At 50.7% G+C, this 16,677-nt stretch overlaps 4 protein-coding genes across 4 annotated transcripts; 1 reads left to right on the top strand and 3 right to left on the bottom strand.

The window, feature by feature from the left end:
• Positions 1–600: 600 nt before the first annotated feature.
• ABOM_007875 (type I polyketide synthase) lies at positions 601–8,863 on the top strand (the record flags this gene model as incomplete). The annotated part of the gene is made up of 12 exons (XM_022535004.1): positions 601–780; positions 851–1,158; positions 1,217–1,559; positions 1,626–3,425; positions 3,486–3,916; positions 3,973–4,172; positions 4,233–5,461; positions 5,516–6,570; positions 6,625–6,932; positions 6,993–7,928; positions 7,981–8,231; positions 8,291–8,863. The coding sequence occupies 12 exons, from the start codon at positions 601–603 to the stop codon at positions 8,861–8,863; spliced, it is 7,614 nt and encodes a 2,537-aa protein (XP_022386052.1).
• Positions 8,864–9,319: 456 nt separating this feature from the next.
• On the bottom strand, positions 9,320–10,899 carry ABOM_007874 (uncharacterized protein; the record flags this gene model as incomplete). Its single annotated transcript, XM_022535003.1, has 2 exons — positions 9,320–10,588; positions 10,648–10,899. The coding sequence occupies 2 exons, from the start codon at positions 10,897–10,899 to the stop codon at positions 9,320–9,322; spliced, it is 1,521 nt and encodes a 506-aa protein (XP_022386053.1).
• Positions 10,900–11,741: 842 nt separating this feature from the next.
• Positions 11,742–13,402, bottom strand: ABOM_007873 (sugar porter family MFS transporter; the record flags this gene model as incomplete). The annotated part of the gene is made up of 3 exons (XM_022535002.1): positions 11,742–13,078; positions 13,127–13,269; positions 13,323–13,402. The coding sequence occupies 3 exons, from the start codon at positions 13,400–13,402 to the stop codon at positions 11,742–11,744; spliced, it is 1,560 nt and encodes a 519-aa protein (XP_022386054.1).
• A 1,775-nt stretch (positions 13,403–15,177) lies between these two features.
• ABOM_007872 (uncharacterized protein) lies at positions 15,178–16,321 on the bottom strand (the record flags this gene model as incomplete). Its single annotated transcript, XM_022535001.1, has 3 exons — positions 15,178–15,275; positions 15,365–15,902; positions 15,971–16,321. 3 exons carry the CDS (start codon positions 16,319–16,321, stop codon positions 15,178–15,180), a joined length of 987 nt encoding a protein of 328 aa, XP_022386055.1.
• Positions 16,322–16,677: the final 356 nt, after the last annotated feature.

Raw genomic sequence — 16,677 nt, 5'->3', positions numbered from 1 at the left:
AGCAGACATTGTGACCGTTATGTGTCTCATCCCTTGTATCCGCTGTATAGGGAAGTCTAGGTTCAGCGTCCTCAAGGCACGGAAATTATCGCCGGCTGACGCAGCCCATTACCCTTGCCAAACTCTGTAGAGCTTGAGCTAAGCCATTGTTTAAACACTTTTCATATAGTCGAGGTACTTAGCAATCACTGAACTCTGTTGGGTCGCAAGCAGCTGGACCCCCCGAGAAGATACAGACTATCGTTAGCGCTTGAAATGACGACCGTCCGATTGCGTGACGATCGGTATTGAAACCTTATAAACACGAGAGAGTAGAATTCTCTCAGTTGTTTATTATGGCCGTTCACGTTCTCGTATCTGTGCATAAAATACGAGCTGGGAATGAGTGTTGGACAAGGACTCCTCGTCGGTCGACCTCATAATCATCCCTGTTCGCTCCTGTGGACCTCTACAGGCGAGTCTGTTACTTTAAACCCGATCTTTGGACAGGCTTCTGTACATTCTTCTTTTGCTTCTTGTCTTTTACTCCTTCCTTTTCTCTTTCAATCTTCCCCCCTCCCCCCCCCCTCCATTTCCTTTTGAGTCGGAAAGTTCCTCACCATGGCATCTGGAGACATCGCAATCATTGGCATGGCATGCCGCTTCGCCGGTGATGCCAAGTCACCAGAGGCCTTCCACGCAATGTTGCAGAAGGGAAAAGATGCTTGGACGAAAATTTCCTCGTCACGCTTCAACGTAGAAGCATTTCGGCACCCATCTAAAGACCGCAGTGGAAGCATAGTAACCAATACCCCACGCCCAAAACAGACCCAAAAGATGTTCCAGCCTTTTACTGACAAGAGCTATCCAGGTCTGCGAAGGTGGTTATTTCTTAGAGCAAGACGTGTCGAAATGGGATGCTCCGTTCTTTACATGCTCCGCGTCCGAAGCCCGGTCCTACGATCCTCAACAGCGCCTGCTTCTTGAGCTTGCGTACGAGAGCTTAGAAAGCGCCGGTATCCCGATCACAGACATTGCCAATACCGATGCTGCCTGCTTTGTGGGTGCATTCTCCGAAGACTACAAGTTGATCGTATCAAGGGATATACATGCCACACCACAATATGCAAAGACGGGCACTTCGCTCTCCATTCTTTCCAATCGCATCAGTTGGTTCTAGTAAGTACTGGCCGTGATGTGTCGAGGTGTCTGTTGAACTCATAGTAATATTGGGTAGTAATTTGCGAGGCCCATCAGTCACTTGCGATACGGCATGCTCCAGTTCCATGGCTGCCCTGCACATAGCTTGCGAGACGATACGGTCCGATCGTAATCCCACCCGCTGCGCGCTGGTAGGCGGAGCAAACCTCATCCTGGATCCCAACGATTATTGCGGGCTCAGTGCCCTTGGATTTCTTAGCCCACAGGGCCGTTGTTTCTCCTTCGACGCACGGGCAGATGGGTATGCGCGGGGAGAAGGGGTAGCCATGATTGTGCTGAAACATATGGACGATGCGCTGCGTGACGGTGACCCCATCCGGGCTGTAATTCGCGGCACTGGCCTCAACTCGGACGGCAGGGTGCGTAAAATGCAGACAGCCTAGCCGTTGTCCAAGTGAAATCAATACTAACGACCCCTTGTTTAGACCGCCGGTATTACCCTGCCAAGCGCCGAAGCCCAAGCGAGGTTGATAGTCAACACCTACCGTATGGCCAATCTCGACCCGGCAGACACCCAGTACGTCGAGCTGCACGGAACTGGCACCAAAGCTGGAGACAGCGCAGAGGTTCGCGCAATTTCCCACACGATTGCTACTGCGCGAAGCCAGCCGCTCTATTGTGGTTCGGTCAAGTCCAGAGTTGGGCACACCGAAGCGGCCGCTGGTATGGCAGCCATCATCAAATCCGTGCTCTGCCTTGAAAACGGTGTGATCACTCCCAATCTCAACCTTGCCACAGTAAACCCTCGTCTCATGCTTGACTCTCACAACATGCTCGTACCCACTTCCTCGATAGCTTGGCCGGACTGTGACGTGCGAAGATGCTCAATCAACAACTTTGGATTCGGCGGTACCAACGCTCATGTCATTCTTGACGACGCGTACAATTATCTTCGGCTGCGAGGGAAACTCCCAAGGACGATACAAGACAGGGCCTTAGTCCAGCCCCGTGTATTTATCCTCTCAGCCCCCGAACAAGCGGCTTTAGCGCGACAACGCTCTGCGCATGCAGACTACGTGGAATCCACATACACAGCCCCCACACTACCACAGCTTGCTAGGACCTTGAGTGAGCGACGATCTGTTTTCCAGTGGAGGCATGCTGTCGTTGCCTCCTCTGCCGAGGAGCTGTCGTCTGCATGGAGAGACGACACAATCAAACCCGTCAAGGCCGCAACCACCCCCAATGTGGCCTTTATCTTTACGGGACAAGGGGCCCAGTGGTACGGGATGGGTCGCGAGCTGGTATGCTTCCCCCCGTTTGCGGACTCGGTTCGACGATCCGCAGCGTGCCTAGCCGATCTGGGCTGTGCCTGGGATGCCTGGGCGGAGCTGATGCTGCCCAAATCTGATGTCGAGTCCAAGGTCAAGCAGGCCGAGTACTCACAGCCACTGTGCCTGATCCTGCAAATTGCCCTTGTGGACCTTGCCGCGTATTGGAACATCAAGCCCATGGCAGTAGTCGGCCACTCTTCGGGGGAAATGGCGGCCGCGTACGCCGCTGGTGCCCTGTCGCGTGAGGACAGCTTGAAGATTGCCTATCACCGCGGCCTCGTATCTAAGATGGCACAAGTGCGCAAACCTGGTGGCGGTATGATGGCAGTTGGGCTGTCGGTAGAAGACGTTCAACCTTATATTGCCCGCACTGGTGGTGCTATTGGTATTGCCTGTGTCAACAGCCCAGACAACGTCACCCTCGCTGGTGACAGGGCAGCTCTGGAGCAACTCAAGGAGGCCTTTGCCCAAGAAAAGACATTTTGCCGCCTGCTACAAGTCGAGAATGCCTACCACAGCTCGCAGATGCTTACTGTCAGTGCTGACTATAAAAAGAGCATTGAGGATATCTCGCCTCGACTCTCTGCCTCGTCTGTCGCATTCTACTCGACTGTATATGGCCGCTGGATACCGACGTCCGAGCTGACTGCAGACTACTGGGTTCAAAATCTGTGTTCAACTGTCCAATTTGTGGATGCTCTTGATGACATGATGTACGCAAGTGTTGGCAACAGACAGCCGAAGGCCAAATCGAAAGCGCCAAGTCTGTTGTTTGAGGTTGGTCCCCATTCTACACTCGCTGGAGCTATCAGGCAGTATAAAGCGAACCGTGATGCTTTGGAGAACTTGATATACGATTCTATTCTTGTGCGAGCGAAGGATGCATCTCGGACGGCAGTTGGTGCCGCTGGCACGCTGTGGACCATGGGAGTTCCGGTCAAGCTGGACAAGGTGAGTCGCACGCACAATGCAACGTTTAAAATTAGATGTGTATTTAACATGTGTCAAAAGGTCAATAACGTGCAAGATTCTGCCGGGGTCCTTACTGACCTGCCAACCTATCAATGGAATCACTCAACATCGTACTGGCACGAGAGCCGACAGTCTAGGAACCACCGTCGGCCCCAGTTTGCCAGACATGACCTGATCGGCTCGCGGTTAGAATCATACAACCCCATCGAGCCAGTATGGAAGAACCATTTGCGTGTTTCGGATCTGCCTTGGCTTCTGGACCACAAAATCCACGGCGATATTGTCTTTCCCGCAGCAGGCATGATCTGCTCTGCCGTTGAGGCTGCCAGGCAAATTGCGGCCACCGAGGGCTCTAGCGCCGATGTTTCAGGCTTCGAATTCCGAGAGCTTTCCGTGTCAAAGGCCCTAGTTATTCCAAACAATGACATTGGGGTAGAAGTTCATATCAACCTCAAGCGCAGAAAGCTCGGGTTGGCAGCGGTGTCGGGACATGGTTTGAGTTTTCCTACTACTCGTGCCAGGACAGTGATACGTTCGTCGAACATGCCGCCGGCCTTCTGCGGATCCAATACTCTAACAAGACCACTGAGGTTGATGGTGGCAGAGAAGACCGGGAGGAGATTGTCGCCTACAATGAGCGATGGAATTCCGAGCGACCATTGTGCCTGACAAGAGTACCACCATCGAGCCACTACAACTTTTGTGAGGAGCAGGGGCTCCAGTTCGGTAATTAATCCCCTGAACCTTTCCATGCGTCGCACAGTGAAACTAAGCATATTGCAACAGGGAAAACCTTCCAGGGTTTACGCAACGCTTACCAAAATGGATTGACGCTTGCCTTTGAGACCATGATTCAGGACACGCGCGCATGCATGCCGGCATTTAAGGAGAGCGACTATGTAATACACCCGGCAACGCTTGATGCCGTCTTTCAGTCCATGATGATCACAGTCCCGAGAATGGACACTGTTGAGAAGCAGGCCTGGGTCCCAACTAGTGCAGGCTATTTATTCGTTTCCAACGGTATTGATCGCAGCTATGGCGCGACATTGAAGGGTCTGGCCGAGTCCTCCCTTACAGGAGTGCGAGAAGTAACGGCATCTATACTCATCAGAGACAGGCAAGAGCAAGCCTTACTTCCTGCCGTCATCATTGACGATTTCAAATTCACCGGACTGGGGTCCATTCAAAAGATGCCTGAATCGTCGGATGTCCTATCCTCAAAGCTATATGCTGCCCCCGTTTGGAAGCCGGACGTGAAACTAATTGACGACCGGATGCTGCGGAAGATGAGTCGGATAGAGGATGATCATGATGGCATGGTCCGATTCTGCGCTATGTCTGACAGTCTTATCAAACAGATGTGCAGGCTTGCACTTGCAAAACTCGGGCCCAGTATCAACGCGCCTTTGCCCCCTCATCTCCTTAAGTATGCTGAGTGGATGGAGCGGCGGTGTGGATATAAGGCAACAGGCATCATAACGCCCCCAAACATTGTTGATATCTGCAAAACTTGTCATCCTTCGCTGGAACTACCTGATTTTGCTAGCTTCATTGAACAATACCCCGTCGATGGCCGACTTGCGCAACGCGTTTATCTTGCTCTGGGTGCCATTTTTGCGCAGGAGACAACCCCAATCGCGACCCTTCGGCAGGACGACTTGCTCGCCAAAGCATACCAAGACACATACGGACTACAACTACATTCTGAGCATATGCAGACATGGTTTGCGCTGAGGGCGCACAAGCAACCGACATTGCGTGTCATTGAAATTGGCGCGGGAACAGCTTCCAGCACACTACCACTACTGCAGCGGCTGAGTCAAGTTGGGAGTGACACGCCTCTCTTCTCGTCCTGGACATTTACCGACATCTCTGCCGGATGGTTCGAGAATGCAAGGACGGTACTTCGTGACTGGGAGGGACGCGTGGAGTACAAGGTGTTGGACATTGACCGGGATCCCATTGAGCAGGGGTTCGAGGCCGGCTCGTACGATGTCGTACTGGCTGTTAATGTACGTGATACTGCCATTACACATTGTACAAAGGAATATTGCTAACTAATCCAGGTCCTGCACGCAACCAAAAGCATCCACAGGACACTGCAACACTGCCATACACTGCTCAAGGCTGATGGCAACCTTGTCCTGGGCGAGTATACCAATCCCAATGACTTGGCCAGCTTCGTCTTCGGAATAATGCCTGGATGGTGGGCCGCTGAAGATGGCCGGCAAGAGGGGCCGTTGCTACGACCGTCTCAATGGCACGAGTCGCTTCTGGCAGCTGGCTTCTCGGGTGCCGACATATCTCTGGGCGATAATGATGATCCGACGGCTTACCGTTTGTCGACAATCATCAGTACGAAGACACACAAGACGTCATGCAGGGATGTGGTGATTGTAGTCCCACCTAGTTGCGGCATCTCTACCAGCACGCTTGCCTCAGACCTCTGCCGGCGCTTCCAACGGCTCGGCAACATGGTAGCCGTCAAGGATCTCACCACAGCAGTAGTCGAGGCAAGTGGTAAGTCAGTAATTTCGCTGCTAGATTACGAGGCGCCGTTCTTTCAGGATGTATCCAAGGATGATTTCGAACACGCCAAGCATCTTTTGCTTCACAGTCAAGAGCTTCTATGGGTTACACGGTCCGACCCGGAGGAGACCCCTGGCCATCCCGCAAAACGGATGATGTCTGGAGTCATGCGCTGCGTGAAAATGGAGGACTCCTCGCGCCTGCTTTACGAATTTCACTTGTCTCGTCTGCTGGACAGTGATATAAAGTCAACAGGTGCCGCAGTTTGCAAACGGCTCTGCACCATCTGGGATACTGCTACGGATGAGAATACAGTCGAGGAAATGGAGACGGAAGAGAGAGAAGGGCTCTTCCACATTCCGCGCCATATGCCATATACAGCTATGAATGATAGTCTCACATGCGCGACCCAGGCAGCAACCGTCAAGGCGCAGATTGGCAACCTTTGCCAGCTCGGCCGGCCGCTGAAACTGAGCATTGGGCATCCCGGCATGCTCGATACCCTTCATTTCGTCGATGATGACGCAGGTCTCCAGCCACTGAAGGAGCAGGAGGTTGAAATAGAAGTCAAAGCCTGCGCGTTGAACTTCTTGTGAGTAGCTAGATATAAGTACCGCGGTACGATTCAGAACTGACAAGAGGGTAGGGACATTATGATCGCGATGGGCCAGATCCAACGCCCTGACATCGGCCACGAAGCTTGTGGTACCGTGACTCGTGTAGGCTCCAAAACGACCGACCTCTCTTGTGGAGACCGTGTGCTCTTTGTCGGGCCTGGGGCGATGAGAACTCATATCCGAGCTCATGAATCGGTCGTTCAGAAGCTGCCTGACAACATGTCGTTTGAAGACGGTGCTTCTATTCCAATCGCATACGCCACCGCCTACCGGTCCCTTGTTGAGGTAGCGAGACTAGAAAAAGGCGAGTCTGTTCTTATTCATGCTGCCGCTGGAGGTAAGATACTTCTCTGACCACGTGGACCAATAAAGTATTGATCCCTCACACAAAATCTAGGTTTGGGCCAAGCCCTCATCCAGATTGCCAAGATGTTGCAAGCAGAGATATATTGTACGGTTGGATCTTCTGCCAAGAAACAGGCAGTTGTGGCTCTGGGAGTCGAACCGGACCGAATCTTCAGCTCGCGTGATCTTTCTTTTGCCAAAGGTATCAAGCGCGTAACAAGAGGTCGCGGTGTGGATGTTGTTGTCAATTCGTTGGCTGGAGAGGCTTTGCGCCAGAGCTGGGACTGCCTTGCACCATATGGTAGATTTATCGAAGTTGGAAAGAAGGATATCCTGGGCAACAGTGGACTGGACATGAAACCGTTTGTCAATAACACCGTCTTTGCCGGCGTGAACCTCGAGGCCATGATGATTGACGAACCTCTCCGCTGCCGCAAGCTAGTAGCGAAGGTACTGAAGCTTTTTGAACAAGGTGCCATCGACTATATCCACCCCATGACTGTTCGTGACTTCACGGAGGTGGAAACCGTTTTCCGCGAAATGCAACGAGGAAGTCATATTGGCAAGCTGATCCTCCAGGCCACTGCCGCATCGCGTGTGCCGATTCGCCAGAGGGCAGAAGTGCCCTTGCGCCTCAAATCAGACGCAACATATCTACTTGTCGGTGGCCTTGGTGGGCTGGGCCGAGCTCAGGCCGTATTTATGGCGGAGAACGGAGCCCGTCATATTGCGTTCATCTCCCGCTCTGGAGCTGCGCGAACGGAGGGGAAAAAGGTCCTGGACACACTGAAACAGGCAGGGGTTGAGGCCAAGGCGTACGCCGGCGATGTCGCTGACAAGGTTCAGCTGAGGAGTATCCTTCATGATATTTCCCATAGTATGCCACCTATCCGAGGTGTTATTCAGGGCGCAATGGTGCTTGCCGACAGTCTTTTCCACAGGATGAGCTATGACCAATGGGTGACTGCAACAAGACCCAAGGTGCAAGGTGGGTGATAATGGTTTTACTATACACACGCGGATACTGACACAGACCCCAGGCACATGGAATCTCCATGAGCTTCTCCCAACGGAGCTTGATTTCTTCATCGTTCTCTCATCGCTTGCCGGCATCATCGGTTCCGTCTCACAGGCCAATTATGCTGCAGGAAATACATTCCAGGACGCTCTAGTGCACTACAGACGGCAAAAAGGCCTCGCGGCCCAAAGTCTTGACCTTGGCATGATGAAGGGCATCGGTTATGTCGAAGAGCACCAGGAGGCCCGAGTGAGAACCAGTCAGGTCAGAGTGGTACGTATCATCCTTTTGGTATTTTCCTCTATTCTCTTGTGTTAACAGGGACATTGCAGACAAGCATTGAAGAGCAGCAGTTTATGCATGCCTTGCGATGTGCACTCTCACGTACGGTTGATGGCAACGAAGCTTTGGCGGCGCAGATCCTCGTCGGCGCAGGTAGCGGAGGCCTCCAGCAGCTAGTCAAGCAGACTGATGACAGTGCCGACTTTTACTGGCTACGGTCTCTGGCGGCGTTTTCTTATCTACAGCAGATGGATATCCAGAGGCAGGATGCAGCCGGTGGCGATGGCCAAGAGGAGACGAGTCACCTTCCCACCCAACTCACTCTCTGCAAATCAATGGATGAGGCCAATGACATGGCACAGCAACTCCTACTTGCCAAAATTGCCAAGCACATCTCGGTTCCCGCCACCGATATTAATACGGACAAGCCGATCCACGCGTACGGCGTTGATAGCCTGGTGGCAGTGGAATTGCGCAACTGGCTATCAATGGAGCTGAAGAGCGAACTGACCATCTTCGACTTGACGGGCAGTGACCCAATAAGTGAGGTGACTAAGAAAATTGCTAGTAGATCCAAGCTTGTGCCTATAGCTACCAAGGCGATGGCGCCAAACGGTTCATAGATTATTGCACAACGCAGCGAAGCGGAGCAAGCCTTCTCTATATATATTTTCACGCTAAGAATTCATGTCCGGTTAATATCCTACTTTCTATAGCAAATCGATGGCATAGGTATCCCCTTTGTTTGCTCAACCTGGGTGTCTGAAAACCCGAGCCAAGTTACCTGATCTATGGCAGCTCTTGCAGTCGCATTTTGACAGAATTATAGTCCCGTGAATATATTGCATACTTCATAATTCCATACAATATATGATTTCTCAACCGAAAGACTGTAATATATAAATCTAAATGTCCGAATATCAGCATGGTAGGCTAAGTAATTCACCGTGAAGAGAATCATTAGCCACTCTATTTGCAACATCATGTTTCATTGTTTGTAAATGAGGTGCTCGAAATCATATAATACGAAGAAGTTCAATCGAACAGAATGATTTAACGGATCCAACAATGCTTTCCCGTTAGCCTTCCTGTACCAACAGCTTCATCTGTTGCTCCAGGGCGTCCCACACTTGCACCGAGAAATTCCCTTGGAGCCAAGTTCCGCCGCTGTGATCTTTTGCAAGTATATACAGCGCGTCCAGGGACGGTACCGGTTCATTTGGGTCTTTGAAAAAGAAGTTTACCATCGTGCCACGAGGGTTTCTCCGCGTTTCCCCATCCTCTCCTACGCGCACCACCGCAGGAGCAAAGTCGGTTACTTTGATGATTTCGGATTTGGTAAAGGAGTTTAACCAAATCATGGTGGAGTCTGGTTCACCACAGAAGCGTACCACACTTTTGCCTGTGTCAATCTGCTTACCGAGCCATTGTACAAAGCTAGCAACTCGTGGCTCTGTCGTTTGCTCCATGACTTGCGCTCGGTGACTCAGAGCGAGCGGTGCAACCGCGCCGCGAGCTTCCTGCGCAGACAAAAGCGTATAGGAGAGCATGAGCATATTTTGCATATACACATCATCCAACCTAAGTAACTCCTTCAGCCGGTAACGATAGTTGATGATGCTCATGATTGTCACGGGCCTCGGCGTCGGCTGCGACAAAGCGACTTGCTGTGTGACCCAGGCTATCAGCGCATCAACTTCACTTATGTAAAGCTTCTTGTTAACGTCTGTCGCAATTCGAGAGACCTGGTCTTTGGCTCTGTTCACTAACAGGTCATACTTCACCTTAGGCATGTACATGGCTCGGAAGACCTTCGTAGGGCCAGTAAGCTTCTCCCATCCCAGCCGGCAGATAAACTTGGCTAACCGCAGGTTACGCAGATGACTGGGGAATAGCTTTTCCTGGTCCGAGTCGCTAGGAGGCAAATAAGAAAGAATATCATGGCGAGCTCCTGCTACAGGAGGCACCTTCTCCACTTGGCCGGCCATGACGAGTGACCAATTCCTTAGCAATGCTGCCCAACCGATACCGTCCATCAATGTGTGAGACCAAGCAAAACCGACAACTGTGGCATCGTGGAACGAGTGAATATGCAATGAAATTTGGGGCAGGTCGGCTGCGATCAAGGCGTCTAATGACGTTGGGAAGTCGTTGCGAACTTGTAGCGTACGGAATTCAGCACTGTCTGGCAGCGTCTGCATGGACGGGTCACCCGTGCGTGTTGGAAGCTGCTTCGCTATTGGATGGTCACTGATTTTCATTTCGGTCAGACAAATGTGCGTGTATGTGATAGCTGGCTGCTCAGCCGTAAACTCTGGCGGGACTTGTATCTGAAGGCGGCCGTCGGCCTGGGGGAGAGATCAGCAACATTGCTCATTCATTCGTCACGTATATAGATAGTACTTACGTCTCTTTTTAGTCGACCTCCCAGTTTTCTCCAGTCACCAATTTCAAGTAGCTTCGATAAGGAGTCGCTAAGCATGTCGGCATCAAGGGCATCATTGAAAACCATGACCATCGCCACGAACGTTTGACAATCTTTAATGTGATCTACGGGATGCACTGGATACATGTCTGGCTCATCCACGGACGGCTTTACCCCGGTGATAGGTTCTCCCTTTCCCTTAGCTCCTAAGAGCCACTCTCGTACATAGTTCATCGCTGGTGACTGAATATCCGGGGCTAAGGGAAGCAAAAGCAAAAACAGTATACCAAGGAAAATAATGTAGACTTGGATACCGCCTGGTAGTATTTGAGGAATTACTGATGCACAGTACAGAAAACTCCTATTATCCCCACGGCCAGGAGGGTGTGGTTATGAAAGTGGTAGTTTCACGGGCTTTGCTAAATTGGAAGGTATGGCGAAAGCAGTGACACCAAATAATCAGGAGACATGGTTTTCCCCTGGCATTTCCGGTAGTACCCAAGGGGGTCAGCATTGGTAGCTGGGGGTCAAGGACTCAGGGAGGGTCTGAGGCCCTCGTATCTCTACTGGGTTGGTGATATAGTAGGGGCAACAAGGGGTCGGAATTTAGGAATTATGCGGCGGAAGACGCCAGATTACAGTCAATATATGACTCCTTACGAACTTCTATCATGTCATACTGTATTTTAGAATACTCCTTACGAGAGTGGCCCGCTGGTCAGGTTCGGGTTTAAATGATATATCCCAGTAACATCCTTCTATTATGATTCACACTATACTCCCGCGAGGTATAGGTCTTCCTATTAGTATTGGCCACAGTATCCTTAACGGCACTTTTACGGAGAATTCTACTAGGATTAGATAAGACTGTTTGTTACTGTAAGAAACTTAACACATTTCCGGACAATTCTGTGTTGTGGTAATGAAGCCCAGCAAGGGATGGCAGATCCCGTCAGAGGCCAAGATGGAATGGAACCCACAGTCATTCAAGGAGGTAGATGCCGTCGACACATAACGGCCCAACGCCCTTTCACCTCAACCCCTACCGCAACCCCTTGCTTGTCCCGCTGTTATGTTCACGCACTTTCGATGTGTTCAGAGTAGGCTAGTCCCACATTCTTGGCAGGTTCGCCTTCATTGTCAAAATGATGCTGTGTGAGCCTAGCCTGTTGGACTGCTCCAAAGAGACCGGATGACTCGCTGAAAATAAGCTCGATTTCTTCCAGGGAGCGATTCCTTGTCTCTGGAAAGCAGCAGTAAGCTATGACCATGAAGAATGCGCTACAACACGCAAAGATAAGGTATGTGCGCCACCCGATACTGTTCAAGGCGATTGGGGTGATCATGACGACGATGAAGACAGAAGTCCAGTTGGTAGCTGTAGACAGTGCATTGGCTTGCACACGGGTTGCCAGAGGGGTGATTTCCGCAGGGTAGATCCAGGGGATCTGCGCAAATCCAAGTCCAAACGATATCATAAAAGTAAAGACAAAGACGGCAGCCACAATCCCTGTCGTGTACCCCTTGATCTTCTCGGTCACCGCGAGTGCAATCATTGACGCACCCATGCCACAGAGGTTGAGTAGCATAACCTGTCGCCGACCGACATATTTGATCAAGGGAATCGACCCCATGGCCGCGATGAATCCAGCGGTGCCGAGGCATCCGGACAGGATTTGGGAGACAAACGGTGTCAAGCCGATTTCGTTTTGGAAAATTGACGTCGCATAGAAAGTAATGACGTTGATCCCCGAAAACTGGCTCATGATTTGAATACTGATTGCCATGAGGGTTCGAGTACGGGCTCTTGCGGGCCCTTCCCGAAACACTGCGAGCCAATCTGTGGAAGCTTCGGCTTCAATAGCTGTATCAATAGCGTTCAGATTCTGCAATATGGCCTCGTCTCGGTCAGAGACGTCGTATAGAGCACCGAGAACTTCCGCAGCCTCCTCTCGTTGGCCCTTGAGTACCAACCACCTGGGTGACTCCGGAAGCCAGAGGATAAAGCCCATAACGAAAAACGCAAACAACAACTGCAAAGCGATGGGGAATCGCCATGCAGCCTGGCTTGGCTCTGCGTAGGAGAGACCAAAGTCGACCCAGTAGCTAACCATGACGCCCGCTGGGACCAGTGAGGTTTCAATTGCCATAATTGGCCCTCTCTGGTGTGGCTTGGTACACTCAGCTTGCCACACAGGCACGGTTGCCGTGTTCAGTCCCGTCCCTAGCCCACATATGACCCGGCCGATAATAAACTGTACGAGAGTCGATGCGGATGCCTGGAGGATGGCGCCAATCGAGACAATTAGGCATCCGAGAAAGAGAGGCTTTCGTCGCCCGAAGCGGTTGCCGAGCTTAAATGTGGATAAGGCGCCAGCCAGGCAACCTAAGTTGTAACAAGCAACCACGATGCCTGGTCAAAGTCACTACCAATAAAACAACTGCCGACGCTTTCACATACCTTGGGTGGTGGATCGGGTGTCCTTCTCTGCAGCTGTCATCCCGTCGAGACAAGCTGCAGTAGTGCATAGGGAAGGGAAGGTGTTTGTAAATGAGGGTAAATTCAGGATTCCCCCAACTACCCCTTGGTCATAGCCAAAAAGGCTACCGGTTCCATGAGTGACAAGCAGTCCAGTAGCGAGCCGTTCTGCACTTACAGAAATTCAGCACCAGCGACCAAGATAATCATTGTGGTCAGGCGAGTGCCTCTCAAGCCAAGGAACGCACGCTTCGTCATTTTTGTCAATGTGATCTGGTAGGTTGACGTTGTTAGAGACAATTGTAATGATGCATTGGAATCTTTTGAAGAGTGGACAGGATCATCTTGCTTGAAAGGTATAGATATATACAGACGTGAGTGAGGTGGATAAAGTCCGGGGGTCCCCACTACCCCAGATTATTTGCAAGGCCGTTAGACGACCCCAGGCTACTAGGGTATTGTATCTTCCGTGATAGTGCAAACTTTCTCTCGGTCGAGCACTGGATAAGTCCTCTCCGGGCAGACAATTTGGGCACAGTCGGATATTAACTACTTCTTAGGTCTTCGGCTTTGCGCCAACTCTCTACTGGTTACCTTTATGAGTCGTGGTCATTCATCAGAAGGACGTCTGTATTTTGAATTATTACGCTTAATCCCGGGGGAAGTGGTCCATCTGGGCAGTCAGAACAGTTTCGATTTTATGATTTACTTTCAATATCGGTGCATACTCTAAGACTCCAGGTTAATCACTCGATAGAATCTATAGAACCTATTCGTTCAGCCAGCCCTTGCAGAGGTGGCTGCCAGAGATCACCACCGTGCATTCGTTGGAGTAGTGGTTGTCCTGAATTGATACTATAACTAGACGATAGAGAACATATACGTGTTGCCCCAGAACAGTCCAGCTGTATCATGATCAGTCTGTAGGAAATGGGTCAAAGGTAACAGAACCAGTGATACATTAGCAATCTATCGGCTTTACTAACAATCTCCTGAGGGCTTTCCGTCAGGGTAGCTAATATGATGAATATAAACAGAATTTCGGTTTTAAAGGTGTTGTGATGTATTTTATATTTAGAGATAGTTACTTCATTTAGTATTTCAAAGAGTATCAATGCTGTGCATTCGCTGTACTCATCATCCATGTGCTTCCAGAGATATATATATTTCGATGCCATACCGGAACTAGCCCTATATCGCAACCCATCCGGCGTCCAAACAAAAAAAAGAAAAAGAGAACGAAAGACAACTCGATACACTCCTGTGGTTTTTCATTTTTATCGTACCAATCCAATACATGCCGACTTTTACCGATTGTTTAAGTGGAACGCCATAATAACAACAAATCCTGTGGACGTCCGCTTATACGGTGGCTACTGACGGCTGCGCTATACCCCAGGCCAAAGGGTTAGTTTGTTACAGAGTTTACCGATTAAATTCCGCTCAATTTATGTTACGGCCATAAACCAGCAAGCGACTGTGGCATCCGAAAGCAGCTGCCGACTGGCAACGATCGCTCGCACTCTTCTCCATATCCCAGATAAAGTTCTCCTACTGAACTTCGTTTTAAATTGACTGTACTGCGAAGTACTCCCTTTTCTGCCGGCTCATGGTGATTTCAACACAGGTCGATTGATCCGCAGTACTCTTATTTTCCATTCCCTTATCCGTTGAGTCGTTGCGCTTGCTCAGTTTTCGCATGACGTACCTGAACAAGACAAACATATAGCCATTCCGTAGAGCGTACCTGAACCATGAATGCTACAATATACAATGGAGATTGCTGTATCTAGGGGTTTATGTGAGCTGTACTATGTGGCTATGCCATGAATGGAATCTCTGATCGAATGAAGTTTGTGCGCGCTTCTATTATGGTCACGTCCATTCCCTACACTTTTAGTCCGGTGTAGTCAATTGAATGTGAAACAGAGTCTTACACAGAATGTGAATAATATATGGTAGAAGCTAAAGGGGCCGTAGTACGGTACCAGGATTATAGGAAGTGTGAGCCTACTAACTCCTAGGCTTGGACGTTAGATTCTCGGCTTCAGATTGGAGAATTCCACTTTCTCGCCGGTAACCAGACTATGTTGCAACGCCTCTGCGATTTGTAGAGATTTGAGCGCATCCTCTAAAGTCACAGGCATGGGGTTGTCGTAGAGGATTGAATCAGTAAATACCTTCACCCCATGCACAAAAGATTCCGCGTAGCGGGAAGACCAGCTGTCAGTCGGTTCGATTCTGATCCCATCTTTGTCGCAGACTCCACCTTATTCTGTCGACAGAGGAGGTTCACGGAGATTTTCCCGGAGGTGCCCACGATCTCAGTCTGGTTGTCAAACCCACGAGGGGAGGTCCTTGAGTTATAGAAGAAGGCGATCTTGCTATCGTGAAACTCGCAAATGCCGACCGCGTTGTCTGCGTCCATAGTCGTCGACAGTTCTTTATGATAGGATCTGAGTCCTGCGGCCCAAACGGCTTTTGGCCGAACATCCCGTCCAAAGAAGGACAGCACCAAGTCGATGTCATGAATGGTTGCATCGAGGAAGATCCCACCGCTTGCTTTGAGGTACTCTTTGTACTGTGGACTCGTGTCGAGCGTGTCGTAGGCCTGAGAACGAATCACTAACGGCTCGCCAATCTCCCCACGCCCAATGCGCGAGAATGCATCCAGGTAATTTTCATCAAATCTGCGCATGAATCCGACCATGACCTTTACAGTCGGATGGGCTCGGGCAACTGTGAGGAGCTCTTCTACCTTTGGCTTGTTAGACATTGCTCTACGGTGGAATTCCTCACATGGGGCCTGGACTTCCTGGGTCATACCTGACTGGTATTCTCAGCGACTGGCTTCTCGCAGAGCACATGGATGCCTCGTCTAATGCACTCAAGTGTTTGAGGCTGGTGAAAGGGTGTGGCGGAAGCTATCACTACCGCTTCCAGTCCCGGGGCATTCAACATATCTTCGAAGGACGACCAGATAGAAACGCCATAGGGGGCCAAGCTCTTGCCAGCCCAGTCCATATCAGCCTGCGCAGGAGAACAGGCGCATATAAGCTTGGCGGACGGTGTTCTGAGTAAATTCAGCGCGTGTTGACGGCCCATTCGGCCGATTCCGATGACCCCGACCCCGACTTGTCGAGGTCTCGCGTCGGATTGTCCAGCCTGTGGAGTCATGATGTACCACAGCTCTGCCTCGTTGAACGTTTTGCTAAATTGTATGGTTCCGGTTCTTCAGTAGATGAGAGAATGTCAGTAAATGCAAGGCCTGAATGACCATCCTTGGCAGTTGCAAGACATTTATGATTTAGTAGTCCCTTGCCATGGCTTGAAAGGCTCCGGATTACATGTAGATGATCGGAAACGTGCTTATCCGATGCTTACATGCGGGGCCATGCGCTAAATATTGGTGGTGTAATAGATTAGCCCTAGCTAGCGGAGAATGATGATTGATGATCTCCACGGTTCTGGCCTTTTACCCGTCACGGAGGCGGGTACAGCTCACTACATTCTATGGTGGATGCAATGATAAA

Source organism: Aspergillus bombycis (genome assembly GCF_001792695.1).
Source record: "Aspergillus bombycis strain NRRL26010 chromosome Unknown contig00091, whole genome shotgun sequence".
Lineage (NCBI taxonomy): Eukaryota > Fungi > Ascomycota > Eurotiomycetes > Eurotiales > Aspergillaceae > Aspergillus > Aspergillus bombycis.
The sequence above is the reverse complement of the archived record's forward strand: the minus strand, read 5'-3'. Positions and strand labels throughout refer to the sequence as shown.